Here is a 24,557-nt window from a genome sequence, read left to right on the forward strand (position 1 = left end):
TTAGTCTTGCAATGAACAAAAGCGTGGCTCTCGACTGATAAGCAGTGACGCTAGTACGGTCGGTCTAGTCAACGCGGCACGGTAGTGGGTTGAGCTAAATGAGAGCGAGCTAGTAATTCTACCCTTCCAGGTAGAAAAAACAGTTGTTAGGATAGCTAGCCTTGTGGCAAGCTAGCCAGGTTAGCTAAGCCTTGCAGCTAAGCTAGTCAGTAGCTAGCTGTGTGACGCTAGCCAATACAGGAGACAAAGGGAAGAAAAATCGCAAAAGCTCATTCTTATCCGACGCAAATATTTTCCTTTTGGTAAAGTCACCCAAGTCTCCGACAGACGTGTGTGATTTGGTTCTTCGAGCTTATGAGAATCTGGTGAATCCCTCATGTGCGATATCAAAACGAATAATTGAAAGAGAACAGTGTCTCACCCCCTCCCACTGTCACAGTTTGGTCAGACCCCTGCTCATCTGGGTGGGGTCTCCTCTGAAAGAGACTTTTTCAAATTCCCCCTCTCTCTGTTACTTACCCCTGCTTGGGTAGGAACAGTCCCCTAATCAGGCTCAGGTGTGGCCCTGCCTGGGTGGCCTTCCTTTCAAATAGTCTGGGTTCTTTCTCACTAGCTCCATTTCACTCATTGTCCTCCCGATTCTCATAAACACAGATGAAGGGAAAGATGGCTTTTCAGAGCTCTCTCCCTCTCTTCCCTCTGTCTTTGTAGATCTGTTTGTGGGACTGGGAATGGTGTTTCTGCTTGGTGTAAAGGTAGCAGTAGGGACTAAGGCTTTGTTTACACATGCAGCCCAATTATGATTTTTTTCCACTAATTGGTCTTTTGACCAATCAGACCAGTTCTGAAAAATATCTAATGTGAAAAGATCTGATGTGCTTGGTCAAAAGACCAATTAGTGGAAAAAATATCAGAATTGGGCTGCCTGTGTAAACGCAGCCTAAGTGGTGTCATGCCCTGAATCACATCGCTCTGGGTGCACCTAGTTCCTACGGGCCCTGGTCAAAAGTATTGCACTGTAAATGGAATAGGGTGCCATTTGGGACACAGACACTGTTACTCTGAAGTCCTGAAGTGATCTGACTTACCCAGTAAGACAGTAGGCCCGCATCTGAAATGGCACCCTATTCCCTATATAGTGCACCCTATGTGGACCCTGGTCAAAAGTAGTGCACTGTATAAGGAATAGGGTGCTATTCAGATGGGCACCATATGTAATAACAGCTGTCCTGGAAGGAGTAATATTGTGTTTCTAGCCTTCATAGACTAGGTAGAGTTTGCCCAGAGAATCACAGGCCTCCTAAAGCATGTACCTCACCAACCACACAGTAGGCTTCTATGAAAGTCTAGAATGAAAAAAACTTCAGAATGTCATGTAGCTAGCCGCTGTGTTCAGCTCCAATATGCTGCCTGGACCGCATTGAGACGATTATTCAAGTATGTCTAAAGCAGAGAGGGCCAAGTCAAGCCCTGGTCCAAGTATATTAAATCATATTCAAACTTGAGTTATGGTTTTATATTCTGCAGCCAAGGCTACTGCACATTTAGATGGATACTGACTGAAATGCTGTGTTTATTATTAATATATTATACCCAGAATTATTTTCCATTTACTATTATTTACTCTTGGGAGAGCTGTGTATTGTGCTCAATGTCATTACACAGATCAAGCCGCAGGCAATGTCAAGGTATGGCAGTTTTAAAGTCTCCTCCTAGCCGACTTGTTGGCAGCTTTGAGTGCCCCATCCTGTATCCCTGTTGCCCTCTTTAGAGATGGATTTCCTCAGAACTATCATCATGCCAAGCTTGTTTGTTTTCAGTTTCTCTTATGATTTCACTTGAACTCTGGCTTGTGTGTGTTTTATCCATAGATTTGGTCATCCCCATGTGAATGAACCAACAGTGTGTTTAGAATGATCACTAGCCGTCAGGTGACATTTTTGAGTGTTTAGTCTAGGGTCGTATTCATTAGGCTACGTGGTAGCAAAACGTTTTGCAATGGAAAAACAAAATGAGTATTTTTTTGGTAGTCCCACCCTGTTTGTCTTCTTTCTTCCGTTTTAGTTCCTAATGAATGAATCCCAGTTGAGACTTATTGGAGGAGCTTTGGGGAGGTAAATAAAGAGTTATTGAGCACAGAGAGATGTTTGTCAGAGTGTGTGCATGGGCTGGGTCCTGGGTAGGGGCAGTAACCACCTTTCCTGTCTCCCTCCGGCTAGTTTCAATCGCCCCCAGTGTATCTACACACACGCAACACAGGATAAGGGGGCCATAGGCCAGTGTTTGTGCTGCAGGGCGGGGGCTGCTTGCTTGTTTTTCTTAGGGTTCAGGATCATTTTGGCCTACACCTGTGACAACCCCTCCCACATATGTTGGCATAGAAATGAAAGCCGAATATGGGGGCATTTATTGGCAGTTGTTGCCAGTGAAATGTATGCTGGAATATGTTTTGAATATACCCCTATGTGATTCTGACTAAGAACCGAGAGCAACTAGACGGGTGAGGTGTACTATTAGTACAGTACTGTCAAGTACTCCCTTTCTTCGATAATTTCTTCTATCAAACAAGAACATGATCCAAAAGATGACACACTGCCATTGTTTGTATTGCGTAACAAATCCAGGGGTTTGTTTTCTGAAACACAATGAGGGGAACTCATTGTTCTGGGATTTACCCCTGAGCACTGGACCTTCATCCCTCGGCTCTGACCATAGCTGTGGCCCATATGTAAACAACCATCTGGCCATATTGTGTGACGCCACACCCTACGTTCAATTCTAATTGTGGCTGTAATTCAAATGGGAAAACCAGGCCTGGTATAATTGGGCTTTAAAGACATGCTCCGGAACTTTGGCAACTAGTAAGTCTTTTTTAAACCTCCCGCTCTGGGCTGGATGTGTCAATGTGTACTTCATACATGCATAATCTATGAGCAGAATTACTGTCTTATCTCAATTAGCCACGAAATCCCTAGTTTGAAAGCGACTGTTTTCTGGAAGCTGTGTGGCGCCATTTTACCTGCATTTTCCCCCAACGTGGGCCAGCCCCCTAGCAATTTGAGTTTCAGCCAATGAGCTTCAGCCCCTCGCCATTTGAGTGGCAGATAGCAAGATGCACACACAGCAGAGCGAGAGATAGAGCAATGACCTGGTGCACATATCTGCACATATGTGACAGTACGCAATTTCCGGGGACCACTTTTGGCTCGTGACTCTACTTTCAGAACTACTGGTTAAAAAGTATACAACAATACCAGAGAATCTCTTTAAATGGCAATTCAAGTGAGTGACTGTGTATGATGGGTTGGGTTGGAGGAGGGGTGGACTGAGGCGTGTGTGTGTGTGTTCAGTGTTTGAGTGCTTGCCTTTAAATGTTTGCTGGATGCACTGCAGATAAAAAGCAGGCTAGTGTGCGTGTGTGCCTGTTGGTACCTTATAATGCAGGCCCACTAATGAGCATAGGGAAATGGAGAACTGGCCCTCTGACAAACCCAATCCCAGCAGATTTATGTGTGTTTGGAGTGTAAGTATTTTACTGCATGTTAGGGAGAAAATAGTCTCATGACATTCTGGTTCTGGGTGAGAGATTAGGGAGTAAAATAACATAATACTGTATATGAATACATTTACATTTTCGTCATTTAGCAGACGCTCTTATCCAGAGCGACATACAAATTGGTGCATTCACCTTATGATAGCAAGTGGGACAACCACTTTACACATTTTTTTTTTGGGGGGGGGGGTGTGGGGTAAGGGGGGGTAGAAGGATTACTTTATCCTATCCCAGGTATTCCTTAAAGAGGTGGGGTTTCAAGTGTCTCCGGAAGGTGGTGAGTGACTCCGCTGTCCTGGCGTCGTGAGGGAGCTTGTTCCACCATTGGGATGAATACATACGATATTACATTACTTAATTAATTAATGCAGAATTAATGGATTAATTAATTAATTACACATGATATTACAGTTATCATAGTGATCAAACTAAATCTTTTCTCAGAGACTCTGACCTCAATGTTTCTTTAAGGTTAACCCTGGATGGATGTTGTGTTATACAGCGCATTCGGAAAGTATTCAGACCCATTGACTTTTTCCACATTTTGTTACGTTACAGCCTTATTCTAAAATATATTTTTTTTCTCAGCAATCTACACACAATACCCCATAATGACAAAGCAAAAACAGGTTTTTAGAATTTGTTGCAAATGTATTACAAATACAAAACTGATATAACATTTAAATAAGTATTCAGACCCTTTACTCAGTACTTTGTTGAAGCACCTTTGGCAGCAATTACAGCCTCGAGTCTTCTACGGTATGACGATACAAGCTTGGCACACCTGTATTTGGGGAGTTTCTCCAATTCTTCTCTGCAGATCCTCTCAAGCTCTGTCAGTTTGGATGGGGAGCGTCACTGCACAGCTATTTTCAGATGTTCGATCGGGTTTGAGTCCGGACTCTGGCTGGGCCACTCAAGGACTTTCAAAGACTTGTCCCAAAGCTACACCTGCGTTGTCTTGGCTGTGTGCTTAGGGTTGTTGTCCTGTTTCAAGGTGAACCTTCACCCCAGTCTGAGGTCCTGAGTGCTCTGGGGCAGGTTTTCATCAAGGATCTCTCTGTACTTCACTCCGTTCATCTTTCCCTCGATCCTGACTAGTCTCCCAGTCCCTGCCGCTGAAAAACATCCCCTCAGCATGATGCTGCCACCACCATGCTTCACCGTAGGGATGGTGCAGGTTCCCTCCAGACGTGATGCTTGGCATTCAGGCCAAAGAGTTCAATCTCTATTTCATCAGACCAGAGAATCTTGTTTCTTATGGTCTGACAATCCTTTAGGTGCCTTTTGGCAAACTCCATGCAGGCTGTCGTGCCTTTGACTGAGAAGTCGCTTCCATCTGGCCACTCTACCGTAAAGCCCTGATTGGTGGATTGCTGCAGAGACGGTTGTCCTTCTGGAAGGTTCTCCCATCTCCACAGAGGAACTCTGGAGCTCTGTCAGAGTGACCATCAGGTTCTTGGTCACCTCCCTGACCAAGGCCCTTCTCCCCCGATTGCTCAGTTTGGCTGGGCGGCCAGCTCTAGGAAAAATGATGGAGGCCACTGTGTTCTTGGGGACCTTCAATGCTGCAGAAATGTTTTTGTACCCTTCCCCAGATCTGTGCCTCGACACAATCCTGTCTCGGAGCTCTATGGATAATTCCTTCGATGTCATGGCTTGGTTTTTGGTCTGATATGCACTGTCAACTGTGGGACCTTATATAGACAGGTGTGTGCCTTTCCAAATCATGTTCAATCAATTGAATTTACCACAGGTGGACTCCAATCAAGTTGTAGAAACATCTCAAGGATGATCAATGGAAACAGGATGCACCTGAGCTCAATTTCGAGTCTCATAGCAAAGGGTCTGAATACTTATGTAAATAAGGTATTTCTGTTTTTTATTTGTAATAAAACCTGTTTTCACTTTGTCATTATGGGATATTGTGTGTAGATATATATATTGGTACCATTAAAATTATAGACTGATCATTTCTTTGTCAGTGGGAAAACGTACAAAATCAGCAGGGGATGAAATACTTTTTTCCCTCACTGTATACTTTGTCAGTGGGAAAACGTACAAAATCAGCAGGGGATGAAATACTTTTTTCCCTCACTGTATATATATATATATATATATATACAGTGAGGGAAAAAAGTATTTCATCCCCTGCTGATTTTGTACGTTTGCCCACTGACAAAGAAATGATCAGTCTATAATTTTAATGGTAGGTTTATTTGAACAGTGAGAGACAGAATAACAACAAAAAAATACAGAAAAACGCATGTCAAAAATGTTATAAATTGATTTGCATTTTAATGAGGGAAATAAGTATTTGACCCCCTCTCCCAGGTCTCTTTTATACAGGTAACGAGCTGAGATTAGGAGCACACTCTTAAAGGGAGTGCTCCTAATCTGTTTGTTACCTGTATAAAAGAGACCTGTCCACAGAAGCAATCAATCAGATTCCAAACTCTCCACCATGGCCAAGACCAAAGAGCTCTCCAAGGATGTCAGGGACAAGATTGTAGACCTACACAAGGCTGGAATGGGCTACAAGACCATCGCCAAGCAGCTTGGTGAGAAGGTGACAACAGTTGGTGCGATTTATTCGCAAATGGAAGAAACACAAAATAACTGTCAATCTCCCTCGGCCTGGGGCTCCATGCAAGATCTCACCTCGTGGAGTTGCAATGATCATGAGAACGGTGAGGAAACAGCCCAGAACTACACGGGAGGATCTTGTCAATGATCTCAAGGCAGCTGGGACCATAGTCACCAAGAAAACAATTGGTAACACACTACGCCGTGAAGGACTGAAATCCTGCAGCGCCCGCAAGGTCCCCCTGCTCAAGAAAGCACATATACATGCCCGTCTGAAGATTGCCAATGAACATCTGAATGATTCAGAGGAGAACTGGGTGAAAGTGTTGTGGTCAGATGAGACCAAAATCGAGCTCTTTGGCATCAACTCAACTCGCCGTGTTTGGAGGAGGAGGAATGCTGCCTATGACCCTAAGAACACCATCCCCACCGTCAAACATGGAGGTGGAAACATTATGCTTTGGGTGTGTTTTTATGCTAAGGGGACAGGACAACTACACCGCATCAAAGGGATGATGGACGGGGCTATGTACTGTCAAATCTTGGGTGAGAACGTACTTCCCTCAGCCAGGGCATTGAAAATGGGTCGTGGATGGGTATTCCAGCATGACAATGACCCAAAACACACAGCCAAGGCAACAAAGGAGTGGCTCAAGAAGAAGCACATTAAGGTCCTGGAGTGGCCTAGCCAGTCTCCAGACTTTAATCCCATAGAAAATCTGTGGAACGAGCTGAAGGTTCGAGTTGCCAAACGTCAGCCTCGAAACCTTAATGACTTGGAGAAGATCTGCAAAGAGGAGTGGAACAAAATCCCTCCTGAGATGTGTGCAAACCTGGTGGCCAACTATAAGAAACGTCTGACCTCTGTGATTGCCAACAAGGGTTTTGCCACCAAGTACTAAGTCATGTTTTGCAGAGGGGTAAAATACTTATTTCCCTCATTAAAATGCAAATCAATTCATAACAGTTTTGACATGCGTTTTTCAGGATTCTATAATATAATAATAATATAATATGCCATTTAGCAGACGCTTTTATCCTTTTTTTTCTTTTGTTGTTATTCTGTCTCTCACTGTTCAAATAAACCTACCATTGAAATTATAGACTGATCATGTCTTTGTCATTGGGCAAACGTACAAAATCAGCAGGGGATCAAATACTTTTTTCCCTCACTGTATATAATATATATATATACTTTTTTAAAATTTTGTTTACCCATTTTAGAATAAGGCTGTAACGGAACAAAATGTGGAAAAAGTCAAGGGGTCTGAATACTTTCCAAATGCACTGTAGATATGTGGTAGTAGAATAGTGGCCTGAGGGCACACACTTAATGTGTTATGAAATCTGTTATGAAATGTATAATAATGTTGTAAAATTGTAAAACTGCCTTAATTTTGCTGGACCCAGAAAGAGTAGCTGCTGCCTTGGCAGGAACTAATGGGGATCCATAATAAATACAACATACAAAATAGGAACATTATATTCTGTAGAGGAGCCACATATTACTGTGGGCCCTGGTCAAAAGTAGTGCACTATATAGGGAATATGGTGCCATTTGGGACATACCCATAGACTCATGTACTGAACCCGCATACTCATGTGCACACACCACTCAACCCATTCATATAGGTGACTCTGAAGTGGTTCCTGCACTCCACAGGTTGACAGTTAGTTGTGTGTTTGTTGCCGTTCTGTTTGTAGTGCCACAAAGATGAAGATTGTGGAAACACCGAACTCAAACAACAAAGCCTCTCAAGTCTCATATTCTTTAACTTAGTGCCAAGTTCTGCCAACCACTAGTTACTTCTCTTGGTTACTTATACAGGTACATCCTATACACACACTTTAAAGATTGTGTAAGTGATTAATGCAGTGTTTCGGTGTGTGTGTGTTTAGATCCTAGCCAACCTAGTGATGGAGACCCTCTACCCAGAGCTGAGGAATCTGATTGGTCCTCGTCTGAAGGGGAAGATGCAACAGAGACAGAGGAACTGGATGCTGGTGAGTCATTCTACCTACGTGCTGCACTTTCCTAGGACCCAGAGTTTTCCCTGAGCACACTCAGTTTTTCCTGTTCAGGTCACATAGTCTGGAAAACTCCTGGCCCTACCAATCCTGATCATATTGCTGATTGCGGCTGCATCCCAAATGGCACCCTATTCCCTTCATAGTGCACTATTTTTGACCAGCCTACATAGTGCATTATGTGCCCTGGTCAAAGGTAGTGCACTATGTAGTGAATAGGATGCCATTTGGGACACCGCCGGTGTATTCAACCCATTCTCTCTCTTCCTGTCCCTCTCCAGATCTCTGAGGCGGTGTATAAGCAGGTGTTGTCTCAGACCCAGGCCCAGTACGAGGCTCTAGTCCAGGCCTGTGAGGTAGAGATGCCCCAGCTAGACGCCGCGCTACGCACAGACATGGACCAGATTGTCACCTCCAAGGAACACATCAGCGGCAAGATCCGCGGTGAGAGGCGCCTCCGTGCGCACACATATGCACGCACATGTTTTGGGTCCTGACACACCCTCTCACCTCAGATGTTGTGACACAGCAGCACCCATAGGAAGCACTCCTTACACTTTTCACATAGGCTGATATACAGTATGTCGACTTAATCACAGTGCATTAGTTCTCTCAACCATGGCACTTTTTCTGTCCAATCGTCTGTATAGTATAGTCAGGTGAATTACCGATGTGTTGATGCTGTAATATTAGCAATGCTGTAATGATCCCCAACGGAGGGGCAATTGTTAGCTACTGTTTGTCATTTCTAGTGGTTGTGGTTTGTTGAGTTCAGAGCTAAGGGCTTTATTTGCACAGTAAAGCAGTCAGACCAGTCATTGATTGCATCCCCAACGGCACCTATTCCCTACATAGTGCACTACTTTTGACAATCCCTATGGGCCTTAGTCAAAAGTAGTGCATTATGTAGGGAATAGGGTGCCATTTGGGATATACCCATTGAATACTACTATGGTAGTAGCCTATGGCATCATGTTACTGGTGAATTTCTATGGCCACTTGGCATTAGAGGGGTCCTCTACTGTAACCGACTCTCCCTTTTCACGTTTCAAACCTCTCCTTTCTTTACTTTTATGCCACTTTCTCTCTCTCATCCCTTACACTATCCCTTACTCATCTCTCTCTCTCTCTCATCCCTTACTCTCATCTCTCTCTCATCCCTTACTCTCATCCCTTACTCTCATCTCTCTCTCATCCCTTACACTCATCCATTACTCATCTCTCTCTCTCTCTCATCCCTTACTCTCATCTCTCTCTCATCCCTTACACTCATCCATTACTCATCTCTCTCTCTCTCTCTCTCTCATCCCTTACTCTCATCTCTCTCTCATCCCTTACACTCATCCATTACTCATCTCTCTCTCACATCCCTTACACTCATCCCTTACTCATCTCTCTCTCATCCCTTACTCATCTCTCTCTCATCCCTTACACTCATCTCTCTCTCATCCCTTACACTCATCCCTTACTCATCTCTCTCTCATCCCTTACACTCATCTCTCTCTCATCCCTTACACTCATCCATTACTCATCTCTCTCTCTCATCCCTTACACTCATCCCTTACTCATATCTCTCTCTCATCCCTTACACTCATCTCTCTCTCATCCCTTACACTCATCCCTTACTCATCTCTCTCTCATCCCTTACTCTCATCCCTTACACTCATCCCTTACACTCATCCCTTACACTCATCCCTTACTCTCATCTCTCTCTCATCCCTTACACTCATCCCTTACTCTCATCTCTCTCTCATCCCTTACACTCATCCCTTACACTCATCCCTTACTCTCATCTCTCTCTCATCCCTTACACTCATCCCTTACTCTCATCTCTCTCTCATCCCTTACTCTCATCCCTTACACTCATCTCTCTCCCTCTCTTTGTCATTCTTCACCTCCTCACTTTCTCTCGTCTGCCTGCCTGCTCTAACCTTTTCTCTCTCGTGTTTTGTTTCCAATGGAGACAATGTTGAAGGACTGCATTCCTTGGATGTCACTGGAGGCCAGGGCTCACAGGTCCACTATGTGATGATTGGTGTGTGTGTGTGTGTGTGTGTGTGTGTGTGTGTGTGTGTGTGTGTGTGTGTGTGTGTGTGTGTGTATGGAATAATCAGGACGATTTTAGTCCATTACTGTGTTTTTATTAGGTTTTGTATGTAGTTACTCTTCAGGAACTGGTCATATACAGCATACAGTGCCTACAGAAAGCATTCATGCCCCTTGACTTATTCCACATTTTGTTGTGTTACAGCCTGAATTCAAAATTGATTAAGTAGATTGTTTTTCTCACCCATCTACACACAATACCCCATAATGACAAAGTATAAACATGTTTTTAGAATATATTGCACATTTATTGAAAATGAAATACAGACGTATCTCATTTACATAAGTATTCACCCCCGAGTCAATGCTTTGTAGAAGCACCTTTGGCAGCAATTACAGCTGTGAGTCATTCTGGGTAAGTCTCTAAGAGCTCTTCACACTGGATTGTGCAACATTTGTCCATTATTCTTTTGAAAATTCTTCAAGCTCAGTCAAATTGGTTGTTGATCATTGCTAGACAACCATTTTCAGGTCCTGCCAGATTTTCAAGTAGATTTAAGTCAAAACTGTAACTCAGCCACTCAGGAACATTCACTTTCTTCTTGGTAAGCAACTCCAGTGTAGATTTGGCCTTGTGTTTTAGGTTATTGTCCCGCTGAAAGGTGAATTAATCTCTGTGTCTGGTGGAAAGCATACTGAACCAGGTTTTCCTTTAGGATTTTGCCTGCGCTTTCTTTTTAATCCTGAAAAACTCCCCAGTCCTTATCGATTACAAGCATACCCATTAGGCTTGGGCGGTATCCAGATTGTCATACCTTCATACCAACCTTGTGCCATACTGAACACAAGGGGCACTGTTTTCAAACCCTACAGATACTCTGTAATCCGAATGTTAGCAATGCTGACAAGTACATGTCAAATCCCATAGAGAATGCTAACTAAATTCTAACGAGCGCAATGCAAACATTTTGTACAGTTTCTGACCTAAACTATACAAGTGTCCAAGTAACTAAAAAATGATACTCACGGTTTGCTGCCCGCACAAAACAAATATTAGCCGGCAAGGCTCCTGATCCTGTAGAGGATTCTCTGCTGTTACCAAGCGAATACTTGATTTTGGAAGAAGTTAACCACTTAGCTAGATAGCTAACTAGCTACTAAATTAGCAAACCAAATGCACAACTACAGAGCATTTAGCACATTTTAGACAGTCAATAGTTATAAGATATCTAGCTGGCAAACATTTACCCAAGAAAGCGAAGGTAACTGAACTAAATGACTATCGCCCCGTTGCACTCACTTCTGTCATCATGAAGTGCTTTGAGAGGTTAGTTAAGGATCATATCACCTCCACCTTACCTGTCACCCTAGACCCACTGCAATTTGCCTACCGCCCCAATAGATCCACGGATGATGCAATCGCCATCGCACTGCACACTGCCCTATCCCATCTGGACAAGAGGAAATACCTATGTATGCTGTTCATTGACTACAGCTCAGCCTTCAACACCATAGTACCCTCCAAGCTCATCATTAAGCTCAGGGCCCTGGGTCTGAATCCCGCCCTGTGCAACTGGGTCCTGGACTTCCTGACGGCCGCCCCCAGGTGGTGAAGGTTGGCAGCAACACCTCCACTACGCTGATCCTCAACACAGGGGCCCCACAATGGTGCATGCTCAGCCCCGTCCTGTACTCCCTGTTCACCCATGACTGTGTGGCCAAGCACGCCTCCAACTCAATCATCAAGTTTGCAGATGACACAACAGCCTACAGGGAGGAGGTGAGGGCCCTGGCAGAGTGTTGCCAGGAAAATAACCTCTCCCTCAACGTCAACAAAAAGGAGCTGATCGTGGACTTCAGGAGACCGCAGAGGGAGCACGCCCACGGGGCTGCAGTGGAGAAGGTGAAAAGCTTCAAGTTCCTCGGCGTACACATTAATAAATTTGGCTTGGCCCCTAAGACCTTCACAAACTTTTACAGATGCACCATTGAGAGCATCCTGTCAGGCTGTATCACCGCCTGGTATGGCAACTGCACCGTCCGCAACCTCAGGGCTCTCCAGAGTGTGGTGCAGTCTGCCCAACACATCACCGGGAGCACACTGCCTGCCCTCCAGGACATCTACAGCACCCGGTGTCACAGGAAGTCCAAGAAGATCATCAAGGACCTCAGCACCCGAGCCACGGCCTGTTTGCCCCGCTATCATCCAGAAGGTGAGGTCAGTACAGGTGCATCAAAGCTGGGACCGAGAGACTGAAAAACTGATTTTATCTCAAGGCCATTAGGCTGTTAAATAGCCATCACTAGACGGCCTCCACCCAGTACCCTGCCCTGAATTTAGTCACTGTCACTAGCCGGCTACCACCCGGTTACTTAACCCTGCACCTTAGAGGCTGCTGCCCTATGTACATAGACATGGAACACTGGTCACTTTAATAATGTTTACATACTGTTTTACCCATTTAATATGTATACTGTATTCTAGTCAAGACCATCCTATTTCGCTATTGCTGTACATATACTATTATATCCTATGTATTCTTCAGATATACTACATTCTATCCACATACTGTCCATATTGTCTAAACATCCCATCACATATACAGTGTGTGTGTGTGTATGTATGTATGTATGTATGTATATATGTATATGTGTGTATGTATATATGTATATGTGTGTATGTATATACACACACAGTGCCTTCAGAAAGTATTCAGACCCCTTGACTCTTCCCACATATTGTTAGGTTACAGCCTTATTCTAAAATGTATTACATTGTTTTTTTTCCCTCACATGTTTTTACACATTTTTGCTAATTTATTCAAATTATAAAACTGAAATAACATTTACATAAGTATTCAGACCCTTTACTCAGTACTTTGTTGAAGCATCTTTGGCAGCGATTACAGCCTCAAGTCTTCTTGGGTATGACGCTACAAGCTTGGCACACCTGTATTTGGGGAGTTTCTCCCATTCTTCTCTGCACATCCTCTCAAGCTCTGTCAGGTTGGATGGGGAGCGTAACTGCACAGCTATTTTCAGGTCTCTCCAGAGATGTTAAATCGGGTTAAAGTCTGGGCTCTGGCTGGGCCACTCAAGAACATTCAGAGACTTGTCCTGAAGCCACTCCTGCGTTGTCTTGGCTGTGTGCTTAGGGTTGTTGTCCTGTTGGAAGGTGAACCTTCACCACAGTCTGAGGTCTTGAGCGCTCTGGAGCAGGTTTTCATCAAGGATCTCTCTTTACTTTGCTCCGTTCATCTTTCCCTCGATCATGACTAGTCTCCCAGTCCCTGCCGCTGAAAAACATCGCCACCACCATCCTTCACCGTAGGGATGGTGCCAGGTTTTCTCCAGACGTGACACTTGGTATTCAGGGCAAAGAGTTCAATCTTGTTTTCATCAGACCAGAGAATCTTATTTCTCATGGTCTGAGAGTCCTTTAGGTCCCTTTTGGCAAACTCCATGCGGGCTGTCATGTGCCTTTTACTGAGGAGAGGCTTCCGTCTGGCCACCCTACCATAAAGGCCTGATTGGTGGAGTGCTGCAGAGATGGTTGTCCTTCTGGAAGGTTCTCCCATCTCCACATAGGAACTCTGGAGCTATGTCAGAGTGACCATCAGGTTCTTGGTCACCTCCCTGACCAAGGCCCTTCTTCCCCGACTGCTCAGTTTGGCCGGGCGGCAAGCTCTAGGAAGAGTCTTGGTGGTTGCAAACTTCTTCCATTGAAGAATGATGGAGGCCATTGTGTTCTTGGGGACCTTCAATGCTGCAGACATTTTTTGGTAGCCTTCCCCAGATCTGTTCCTCAACACAATCCTGTCTCGGAGCTCTACGGACAATTCCTTCGATCTCCTGGCTTGGTTATTTTCTCTGACATACACTGTCAACTGTGGGACCTTATATAGACAGGTGTGTGCCTTTCCAAATCATGTCCAATCAATTGAATTTACCACAGGAGGACACCAATCAAGTTGTAGAAACATCTCAAGGATGATCATTGGAAACAGGATGCACCTGAGCTCAATTTCGAGTCTCATAACAAAGGGTCTGAATACTTATGTAAATAAGGTATTTCTGTTTTTTTATTTTTAATACATTTGCAAAACTTTCTAAGAATCTGTTTTTACTTTGTCATTATGGGGTATTGTGTATAGACTGCTGAGGATTTTTTTTATTTAATCAATTTTAGAATAAGGCTGTAACATAACAAAATGTGGAAAAAGTCGAGGGGTCTGAATACTTTCTGAAGGCACTGTATATTTATGAAAAAAATCAACATTTGAAAAAAAACATATGCACTCACTTAACTGTAAGTCGCTCTGGATACGAGTGTCTGCTAAATGACTAAAATGTAAATGTTAAATGTATATATACTGAACAAAAATATAAAAGCAACAATTGCAGTTCATATAAGGAAATCAGTTAATTGAAATAAATTTGTTAGGCCCTAATCAATGGATTTCACATGACTGGGCAGGGGCGCAGCCATGGGTGGGCCTGGGAGGGCAGAGAAATGGTAGAGAAATTAACATTGAATTATCTGGCAACAGCTCTGGTGGACATTCCTGCAGTCATCATGACAATTGCACGCTCCCTCAAAACCTGAGACATCTGTGGTATTGTGTTGAGTGAAAAAACGGCACATTTTAGAGTGGCCTTTTGTTCCCAGCACAAGGTGCACCTGTGTAATGATCATGCTGTTTAATCAGCTTCTTGAAATGCCACACTTGTCAGGTGGATGGATTATCTTGACAAAGGCTAAAATACTCACTCACAGGGATGTAAACAAATGTGTGCACAAAATAAGAGAGAAATAAGCTTTTTGTGCAAATGGAACATTTCTGGGATCTTTTATTCAGCTCATGAAACATGGGACCAACACATAACATGTTGCGTTTATATTTTTGTTCAGTGTGAATGTGTATACACTACCGGTCAAAAGTTTTAAATCACCTACTCATTCAAGGGTTTTTCTTTATTTTTACTATTTTCTACATTGTAGAATAATAGTGAAGACTTCAACACTATGAAATAACACATATGGAATCATGTAGTAACCAAAAAAGTGTTAAACAAATAAAAATATATTTGAGATTCTTTAAATAGCCACCTTTTGCCTTGATGACAGCTTTGCACACTCTTGGCATTCTCTCAACCAGCTTCACCTGGAATGCTTTTCCAACAGTCTTGAAGGAGTTCCCACATATGCTAAGCACTTGTTGGCTGCTTTTCCTTCACTCTACGGTCTGACTCATTCCAAAGCATCGCAATTTGGTTGAGGTCGGGGGATTGTGGAGGCCAGGTCATCTGATGCAGCACTCCATCACTCTCCTTCTTGGTAAAATAGCCCTTACACAGCCTGGAGGTGTGTTGGGTCATTGTCCTGTTGAAAAACAAATTATAGTCCCACTAAGGCCAAACAGATGGGATGGCTTATCGCTGCAAGAATGCTGTGGTAGCCATGCTGGTTAAGTGTACCTTGAATTTTAAATAAATCACAGACAGTGTCACCAGCAAAGCACTCCCACACCATAACACCTCCTCCATCATGCTTTACGGTGGGAACTACACATGCGGAGATCATCCGTTCACCCACACCACGTCTTACAAAGACACGGCGGTTGGAACCAAAAATCTCAAATTTGGACTCCAGACCAAAGCACACATTTCCACTGGTCTAATGTCCATTGCTCGTGTTTCTTGGCCCAAGCAAGTCTCTTCTTATTATTGGTGACCATTAGTAGTGGTTTCTTTGCAGCAATTCAACCATGAAGGCCTGATTCACACAGTCTCCTCTGAACAGTTGATGTTGAGATGTGTCTGTTACTTGAACTCTGAAGCATTTATTTGGGCTGCAATTTCTGTGGCTGTTAACTCTAATGAACTTATCCTCTGCAGTAGAGGTAACTCTGGGTCTTCCATTCCTGTGGCGGTCCTCATGAGAGCCAGTTTCATCATAGCGCTTGATGGTTTTTGCGACTGCACTTGAAGAAACGTTCAATGTTCTTGAAATGTTCCGTATTGACTGACCTTCATGTCTTAAAGTATTATGGACTGTTGTTTCTCTTTGCTTATTTGAGCTGTTCTTGCCATAATATGTGTTCTAAAATGTTTGACCGGTTTTGTGTGTGTGTGTGTATATATATATATATATATATATATATATATATATATATACATATATATATATATGTGTGTATATACAGTGGGGGAAAAAGTATTTAGTCAGCCACCAATTGTGCAAGTTCTCCCACTTAAAAAGATGAGAGAGGCCTGTAATTTTCATCATAGGTACACGTCAACTATGACAGACAAAATGAGAAATAAAATTCCAGAAAATCACATTGTAGGATTTTTATGAATTTATTTGCAAATTATGGTGGAAAATAAGTATTTGGTCAATAACAAAAGTTTCTCAATACTTTGTTATATACCCTTTGTTGGCAATGACACAGGTCAAACGTTTTCTGTAAGTCTTCACAAGGTTTTCACACACTGTTGCTGGTATTTTGGCCCATTCCTCCATGCAGATCTCCTCTAGAGCAGTGATGTTTTGGGGCTGTCGCTGGGCAACACGGACTTTCAACTCCCTCCAAAGATTTTCTATGGGGTTGAGATCTGGAGACTGGCTAGGCCACTCCAGGACCTTGAAATGCTTCTTACGAAGCCACTCCTTCGTTGCCCGGGCGGTGTGTTTGGGATCATTGTCATGCTGAAAGACCCTGGACATGTACTGGCTCAAGCAGGGGGACACGTCTGGCACTGCAGGATTTGAGTCCCTGGCGGCGTAGTGTGTTACTGATGGTAGGCTTTGTTACTTTGGTCCCAGCTCTCTGCAGGTCATTCACTAGGTCCCCCCGTGTGGTTCTGGGATTTTTGCTCACCGTTCTTGTGATCATTTTGACCCCACGGGGTGAGATCTTGCGTGGAGCCCCAGATCGAGGGAGATTATCAGTGGTCTTGTATTTCTTCCATTTCCTAATAATTGCTCCCACAGTTGATTTCTTCAAACCAAGCTGCTTACCTATTGCAGATTCAGTCTTCCCAGCCTGGTGCAGGTCTACAATTTTGTTTCTGGTGTCCTTTGACAGCTCTTTGGTCTTGGCCATTGTGGAGTTTGGAGTGTGACTGTTTTAGGTTGTGGACAGGTGTCTTTTATACTGATAACAAGTTCAAACAGGTGCCATTAATACAGGTAACAAGTGGAGGACAGAGGAGCCTCTTAAAGAAGAAGTTACAGGTCTGTGAGAGCCAGAAATCTTGCTTGTTTGTAGGTGACCAAATACTTATTTTCCACCATAATTTGCAAATAAATTCATTAAAAATCCTACAATGTGATTTTCTGGATTTTTTTCTTCTCAATTTGTCTGTCATAGTTGACGTGTACCTATGATGAAAATTACAGGCCTCATCTTTTTAAGTGGGAGAACTTGCACAATTGGTGGCTGACTAAATACTTTTTTTCCCCACTGTATGTATATACATATGTGTGTGTGTGTGCGCACATGTGTGTGCGCATGCATACATACATTTACATACACAGACATACAGTGCCTTCGGAAAGTATTCAGACCCCTTGACTTTTTCCACATTTTGTTACGTTACAGCCTTATTCTAAAATTGATTTTAAAAAATATATATATTGTGTGTAGATTGCTGACGAAAAACATTTATTTAATCAATTTTAGAATAAGGCTGTAACGTAACAAAATGTGGAAAAAGTCAAGGGGTCTGAATACTTTCCGAAGTCACAGTAAATACATACATACTCCGGCTTTGCTGTTACTAATATTTCAATATTTCTTAATTCCATTCTTTTACTTTGAGATTTGTGTGTATTGTTGCGTAATGTTAGATACTACTGCACTGTTGGAGCTAGGAACACAAGCATTTCGCTACACCCGCAATAACATCTGCTAAATATGTGTATGCGACCAATACTATTTTATTTTATTTGAGTTGTGAATTCCATACTGTAATTAGATCACCTGGCACATGCTGCACAACAGTGAGTGACTCACAAGGCTCCGGTCTCTCGTCGTTCTGTGCTGGTAAACAAACACCACGTGACTGGGGACTACCGTATGATTGATAATAATGTGGCAGGTGAAATTAAGAACGCAATGTTCTTTATCTCCAAAGATCTTGCACAAGTTGACTGCAGGTATTTACTTAAAAAGTAGCTACAAATATTCGAAAGTATTAAACTTCAAATAAAACAGTTTTGACGGTATTGAAAAACCATCCCATGACTTTTCCCAAATACCCCGGTATACGGTGTATATATAGTATACCACCCAAGCCTAGTACCCATAACATGATGCAGCCACCACTATGCTTGAAAATATGGAAAGTGGTACTTAGTAATGTGTTGTATTGGATTTGCCCCAAACATAACACTTTGTTTTCATTTTTTGCAGTATTACTTTAGTGCCTTGGGCAAACAGAATATATTTACATTTTAGTCATTTAGCAGACGCTCTTATCCAGAGCGACTTACAGGAGCAATTAGGGTTAAGTGCCTTGCTCAAGGGCACATCGACAGATTTTTCACCTAGTCAGCTCGGGGATTAGAACCAGTGACCTTTCAGTTACTGGCACAACGCTCTTAACCACTAAACTACCTGCCGCCCGTTTTGGAATATTTTTTTATTCTGCACAGGCTTCCTTCTTTTCACTCTTGTCAATTAGGTTAGTATTGTGGAGTAACTACAATGTTGTTGATCCATACTCAGTTTTTGACTATCACAGCCATTAAACTTTGTAACTGTTTTAAATTCACTATTGGCCCCATGGTGAAATCCCTGAGCGGTTTCCTTCCTCTACGGCAACTGAGTTAGGAAGGACGCCTGTATCTTTGTAGTGACTGGGTGTATTGATATACCATACAAAGTGTAATTAATAACTTAACCATGCTCAAAGGCATATTCAATGTCTGCTTTTTTAATTTTTACCCATCTATCAATAGGTGCCCTTCTTTGCGAGGCATTGGAAAATCTCCCTGGTCTTTATGGTTGAATCTGTGTTTGAAATTCACTGCTCAACTGAGGGACCTTTACAGATCATTGTATGTGTTTAGTACAGATGTAGTCGTTCAAAAATCATGTTAAACACTATTATTGCACACAGAGTAAGTCCATGCAACTTATGTGACTTGTTAAGCACATTTTTACTCCTGAACTTATTTAGGCTTGCCATAACAAAGGGGTTGAATACTTATTGACTCAAGACATTTCAGCTTTGAATTTTTTATTAATTTGTAAACATTTCGAAAAACATAATTCCACTTTGACATAATACTCTGACGTTAATGGCAGTGTTCTCTTATAATCTCCACCCGGCACAGCCAGAAGAGGACTGGCCACCCCTCAGAACCTGGTTCCTCTCTAGGTTTCTTCCTAGGTTCCTGCCTTTCTAGGGAGTTTTTCCTAGCCACCGTGCTTCTACATCTGCATTGCTTGCTGTTTGGGGTTTTAGGCTGGGTTTCTATAAGTACTTTGTGACATCTGCTGATGTAAAAAGGGCTTTATAAATAAATGTGATTGATCGACTGATGTAGTTATTACCAGCGGTTTGGCAATGCTTACTCTGTACCCACGATTGGCATAGTAGTCTCTCTGTTCCACCTTCACTTTGTCATGGTTGCCTCTGTGCCAGAACAGTTGATTGGGATCTGACTAAAATACCTACATGTTTTGTGTGTAAATGACTGAAAACTGTTCATGACTTTGTTAGTTGGACATTGTTAGGCCTACAATAGCAGCCAGGTTAGTAGGGTTGCTTTAGGTCATGGCTGCATTATTTCACAGTCACCGGTTTGATGGCTAATGATATTTTGGTTCCTTTTAACCGGACTTTTCAGTCTGTCTCTGGGTAATGCTTGGTATTACTGTGGTCTGGAAGTGTGGGTGTTTACTGTCTACTCACCATGGTGACTAACCGTACTCCTCCTTGTCTCCCCCCCTTCGTAGCTCTGGTGTTGCCCAGGGCAGAGCAGCTCCTGCGGGGCAGCGTCCAGCCCTACCTCAGCTCCATCCTGGAAGCCTTGATGGAGCCCACCAGCAGAGGCTTCTCAGAGGTCCGAGACGTCTTCTTCAGAGAGCTGGTGGAGGTCAGCAAGAACACGCTCAACGGAGAGGGCAAGGACAAACTGGGGGAGGTGAGTGGACGACCGGAGGGCTTGAAAACACAAGTTGGAGTTCACTCCTTGGTGACCTCTGTGACTGTTCCATAAAATGTACTGTAGCTCTGTCTTGGAGGATCTATTTAAGTGCTCGGTGTTGCCATGTCCTCATCCGCTCTCCCTACTCTCTACCCTCTCTCGCCCCCTACTCCCCCCCATTCCTTTCTTTCCCCTCTCTCTCTCGCTCTCTCGCTCTCTCTCTCTCTCTCAGCACATGGAGAAGATCTCTATGCTGGCATTCCACCCGGTGAAGATGCAGAGCTGCTATGAGAAGGTGGAGCAGCTGAGTCTGGAAGGGCTGCAGCAGAGATTTGATGTGTCCAGCCCCTCCGTGTTCATCCAAAGGGCTCAGATCCTCATGAGAGAGGTGAGATCTTAACCCACAAATCCCACTACCTGGTAGGCATGGATCTGCTCTGCCACACCAGACCACCAACACTGTAGTTATTTTCTTACTGCACTTTGACATTCTTTTTCTTACTGCACTTTGTGACGGATTGTAGTGGCCCCATCTGGTGGCGTGAGAGGGTATTTCAGGAACACCATAGGAACTTATGTAGCATAAAATGGAACCACCCAATGTCTATATGGGCTACGTGAGATCAGTGACAATCTGTCTTTTTCCCCAATGTATCACTAATAACCTCTCTCCTCTGTGTAACAGCAAATGGACAACGCTGTGTACACGTTTGAACAGCTGCTGCACCAGAGTCTGGAGGGAAAGGGCCAGAGAGGAGAGGACCTGTGTAAGACCATCCAATGCTGTCAGGACAGAGTGCTCAAGGTTAGTTAGTTAGACTGAGGGTGGATTAGGATGAAGGAGAATGACTGATTTGATCGAATGATTGATTAAGAATAGATTGCCCATTTAATACGGTTGCAAAAGTTTTTCCCTAAATAATATTGGTTGGAGGATTTCAGATTTCCTGCTTATTCTGATTCCGGGAATATTCCAATCAGGAGGCCGGAAACCCTGGACATTTTTGGAAATGTACCGCAATTTTGCAACCCTTGCCATCAAGGATAAAAGAGTCTAATGTATTCTGTCTGCGTCCCTCTGTCTGTCCCTGTCAGAAATATGACTATGACAGTAGCACGGTGCGTAAGAAGTTCTTCAGAGAGGCCCTGCTACAGATCATCATCCCCTACATGCTGAAGCAGCTCACTCCCTCCTGCCATCCGGTGAGGCTCACTGATTATAGTCTTTTACCAGCTATCCTTGTCTCCCTAAGACAGATACCCCTCAGACTCTAGCCACCCCTTTACTCTATGGTTCAGTCTCATATGGAACCCTACAGTCGATGTAGTGCACAACTTACGACCCAGGCTCTGGTAGTGCACTATATAGGGACTGGGGTGCCACTTGGGACGTTACCTATGTCTAGTGCATTAGTCTGTAACCTCTCCTCTCCTCTCTCTCAGGACTTCCCTTCCTTCCAGGAGATGATCTTTGAGGACTTCTCCCGGTTCATCCTGGTGGAGAACGTGTTTGAGGAGGTGGTGCTGCAGTCTGTCACCAAGGACATCATGATGGGTGAGTGGTGGACACTGGACAAGCATTGGAGACACTGGCCTGGCATAGACTAGACTATTCGTAAAGTATCGCAGGGTAGGACTGCTAATCTAGGATCATTTTTGTTTTTTAGAGCACACGGAATATGATTATATCAGGGAGGACCTGATCTTAGATCAGCAGATTCAGCAGTGCTTTTCTGAGGCGATTTGTGAATACGGCTCTGATGTAAATCTGATACAACTGAACTGTTATAATCATAGCATGGTAGTGATTCTCTCTCCCCTCTGTGTGCCTACAGCTGTGAAAGAGGCGGCGGTCCAGAAGAGACACAACCTGTACAGAGACAGCATGATCCTGACCAACAGCGACCCCAACCTCCACCTGCTGGGGGAGAGCCCTTCGGTAGACTGGGCCGCCCAGTTCGGTGGTGGGGATGAGGAGCCTGACGGGTCCCTGGGAGGAGGTGGCCGGTCCAACTGGCGGCGCAGGCAAGTGGTCTCCATGATCCAGCTGGACGGGATGGGCCCGATGCCCTACGAGTCGTGCTTGGAGGTGCCGGGAGTGGATTTCATCCCCGAGGAGGGGGAGATGGAGGAGGTGGGAGCGACCCCCATGGAACCAGATCCAAAGACCCCCACGGAACTAGACCCCCCCAAGGAGCCTGATTCCCCAGACAGCGTGCAGCAGATCCGTTTCCTCATCAACCCGGTGGTGGAGATGGTAGTCCCGGCCTCAGAGGAGGACTTGGCTGTTCTCACCAATGGGACAGAGCCGAGGATGCTGACTCTGGAGGATGGGGAGGAGGAGGTGACACTCATCACCACCGTGGTGGAGGAGGTGCACAGTAAGTCACTGCAGTGGAAAAGTGCCCCACAGGAAGTGAGCGAGCAGCTGATAGAAACAGGTCCAAACCAGGAAGCTGAGGGGGAGCTTCAGGAAAAGGGGGAGGCAGCTATTGAGGGCAAGGGGGAGGAGGGCGAGGCGGCCATTGAGAACACCTTACAGGAAATAGTGATACAGGAAGAGGTCGGAGATTTACAGGAGGAGAGGCAGGAGGAGGTGGAGGCAGCCATTGAGGGTGAGTCATCCATCGAGGGAGAAGAGGAGGAGGAGGCTATTGAGAACGCCATACTGGAAATAGAGATGGCTGTACAGGAAGAGGACGAAGAGAGGATAACGGAGTGTGCCGTAGACTCCATCCCCCGGCACCACAACGACAGCGGCTTCCAATCACTTACCAATGAGGCCTTGGATGAGGGCGAAGCTCAGCCAATGATGGATGCTCTGAAAACAGAGGACTCTCTAACCGACCCAGGTGAGGTGGTGGTGGTTGTAGAGCAGGGAAACACTGCACTTCACGACGACTCTGAGACCGGGGAAGACTTTGCTGGGAAAACAGAGGAGTACGAGACCGAAATTCTATATGAGATTTGAATGGGAAGACATAAAAAATATATATAACGTTCTACCCGATGACATCATCAAAAGTTTAAAATAAAAGTGGAAGGAAAAAAACACTGAGATTCGCAGTGACGTGCGGAGCAAGAAAATACCCTCCCTTGGGTTAGAAACTTATTGCAGGTTTTGAAAAATCACTGTTTTTTACTTTTAATCCTACCCTGTGATGTCACAGAGAAGCATTTTTTTAGGACCTTATCTTTTTAACCACAGCTCATAGAAACCCACTGTTTTCCCATGTAGACACTGGTATGGTGATGGAGGTAATGAACTGAGGTTGAAAAGTGGCGGAATTGCCCTTTTTAAAGGTCATAATTGGATAAGGGATGTGGGGAGGATTGTAGGCGCAGAAGATACACATTACACTACAGATGACCATCTGCAAGGGCCCTAAGGATATGTTCACAGAGATGCATGGCATGATAGAGGTAACTCTATGGTGCATGGGTATGGTCACACTCACTGGTCATTGCATGACCTCTTACTGAGCACTAGGGGGCACTGTAAGCTGGCTCTTGACACAAACGGCTCTGTTTTACTTCTTTGTCATGACATCTTACTGTAATGGGCATTGTTGTATAACATATCATTATAGTGATTCAGCTATCATTGCATTCAGGGTCTGGGAGATCTGCTTTTTAACATATTTTAACAATGACTTGTCACACGATTGTATAAAACCAGCCAGAGAGATTTTGTCTTGAAATAAGTGTATGTTAAGCCTTCTTTTGAACAATTATCTTTTTATTTTCACAAGCGGCCTTATGGTTTCAACACTATCTTTTTACAGTGCATGACGTCAGCATGACAAGGCACTTGCTTACTTTTCTGTGTGTTAGTCTAACCCTTATTTAGTGTGAGCGGAGCTGCTCAAATGATAGCAGTTGCTAGTCTTATTATAGATGCTAGAGGTCCTATGTCAGCCACAGTGCTACTGACAAGCCACTGCCATGGGCATGCTTAGTTATTACTAAAGGGACTTGCTCTGCTGATATCTTGTCTGTGACGCATCAGAATCTCTCATTAAGATGGGATGCTCAGTGTGCGTGTGGGAGTGTGTTGTCTAGATTTACATTTGACATTTTAGTCATTTAGCAGACGCTCTTATCCAGAGCGACTTAGTTAGTGAGTGCATACATTTTCATACTTTTTCATACTGGCCCCCCGTGGGAATCGAACCCACAACC

General features: G+C 44.0%; 1 protein-coding gene across 1 annotated transcript in view; it reads left to right on the top strand.

Annotated features, from left to right (window-relative positions):
- Positions 1–24,512, top strand: part of LOC121541601 (protein Niban 2) — a 64,026-nt gene extending 39,514 nt beyond the window's left edge. The window contains exons 7-14 of the mRNA XM_041850742.2: positions 8,039–8,143; positions 8,449–8,611; positions 20,185–20,372; positions 20,608–20,763; positions 21,061–21,180; positions 21,471–21,578; positions 21,819–21,930; positions 22,211–24,512. Coding sequence (XP_041706676.2) covers positions 8,039–8,143; positions 8,449–8,611; positions 20,185–20,372; positions 20,608–20,763; positions 21,061–21,180; positions 21,471–21,578; positions 21,819–21,930; positions 22,211–23,346 — 2,088 coding nt within the window. The 3' untranslated portion in view covers positions 23,347–24,512. The remainder of the gene's footprint in view (positions 1–8,038; positions 8,144–8,448; positions 8,612–20,184; positions 20,373–20,607; positions 20,764–21,060; positions 21,181–21,470; positions 21,579–21,818; positions 21,931–22,210) is intronic.
- Positions 24,513–24,557: the final 45 nt, after the last annotated feature.

The sequence above is a fragment of the Coregonus clupeaformis genome, chromosome 27, assembly GCF_020615455.1.
Source record: "Coregonus clupeaformis isolate EN_2021a chromosome 27, ASM2061545v1, whole genome shotgun sequence".
NCBI classification, from domain to species: domain Eukaryota; kingdom Metazoa; phylum Chordata; class Actinopteri; order Salmoniformes; family Salmonidae; genus Coregonus; species Coregonus clupeaformis.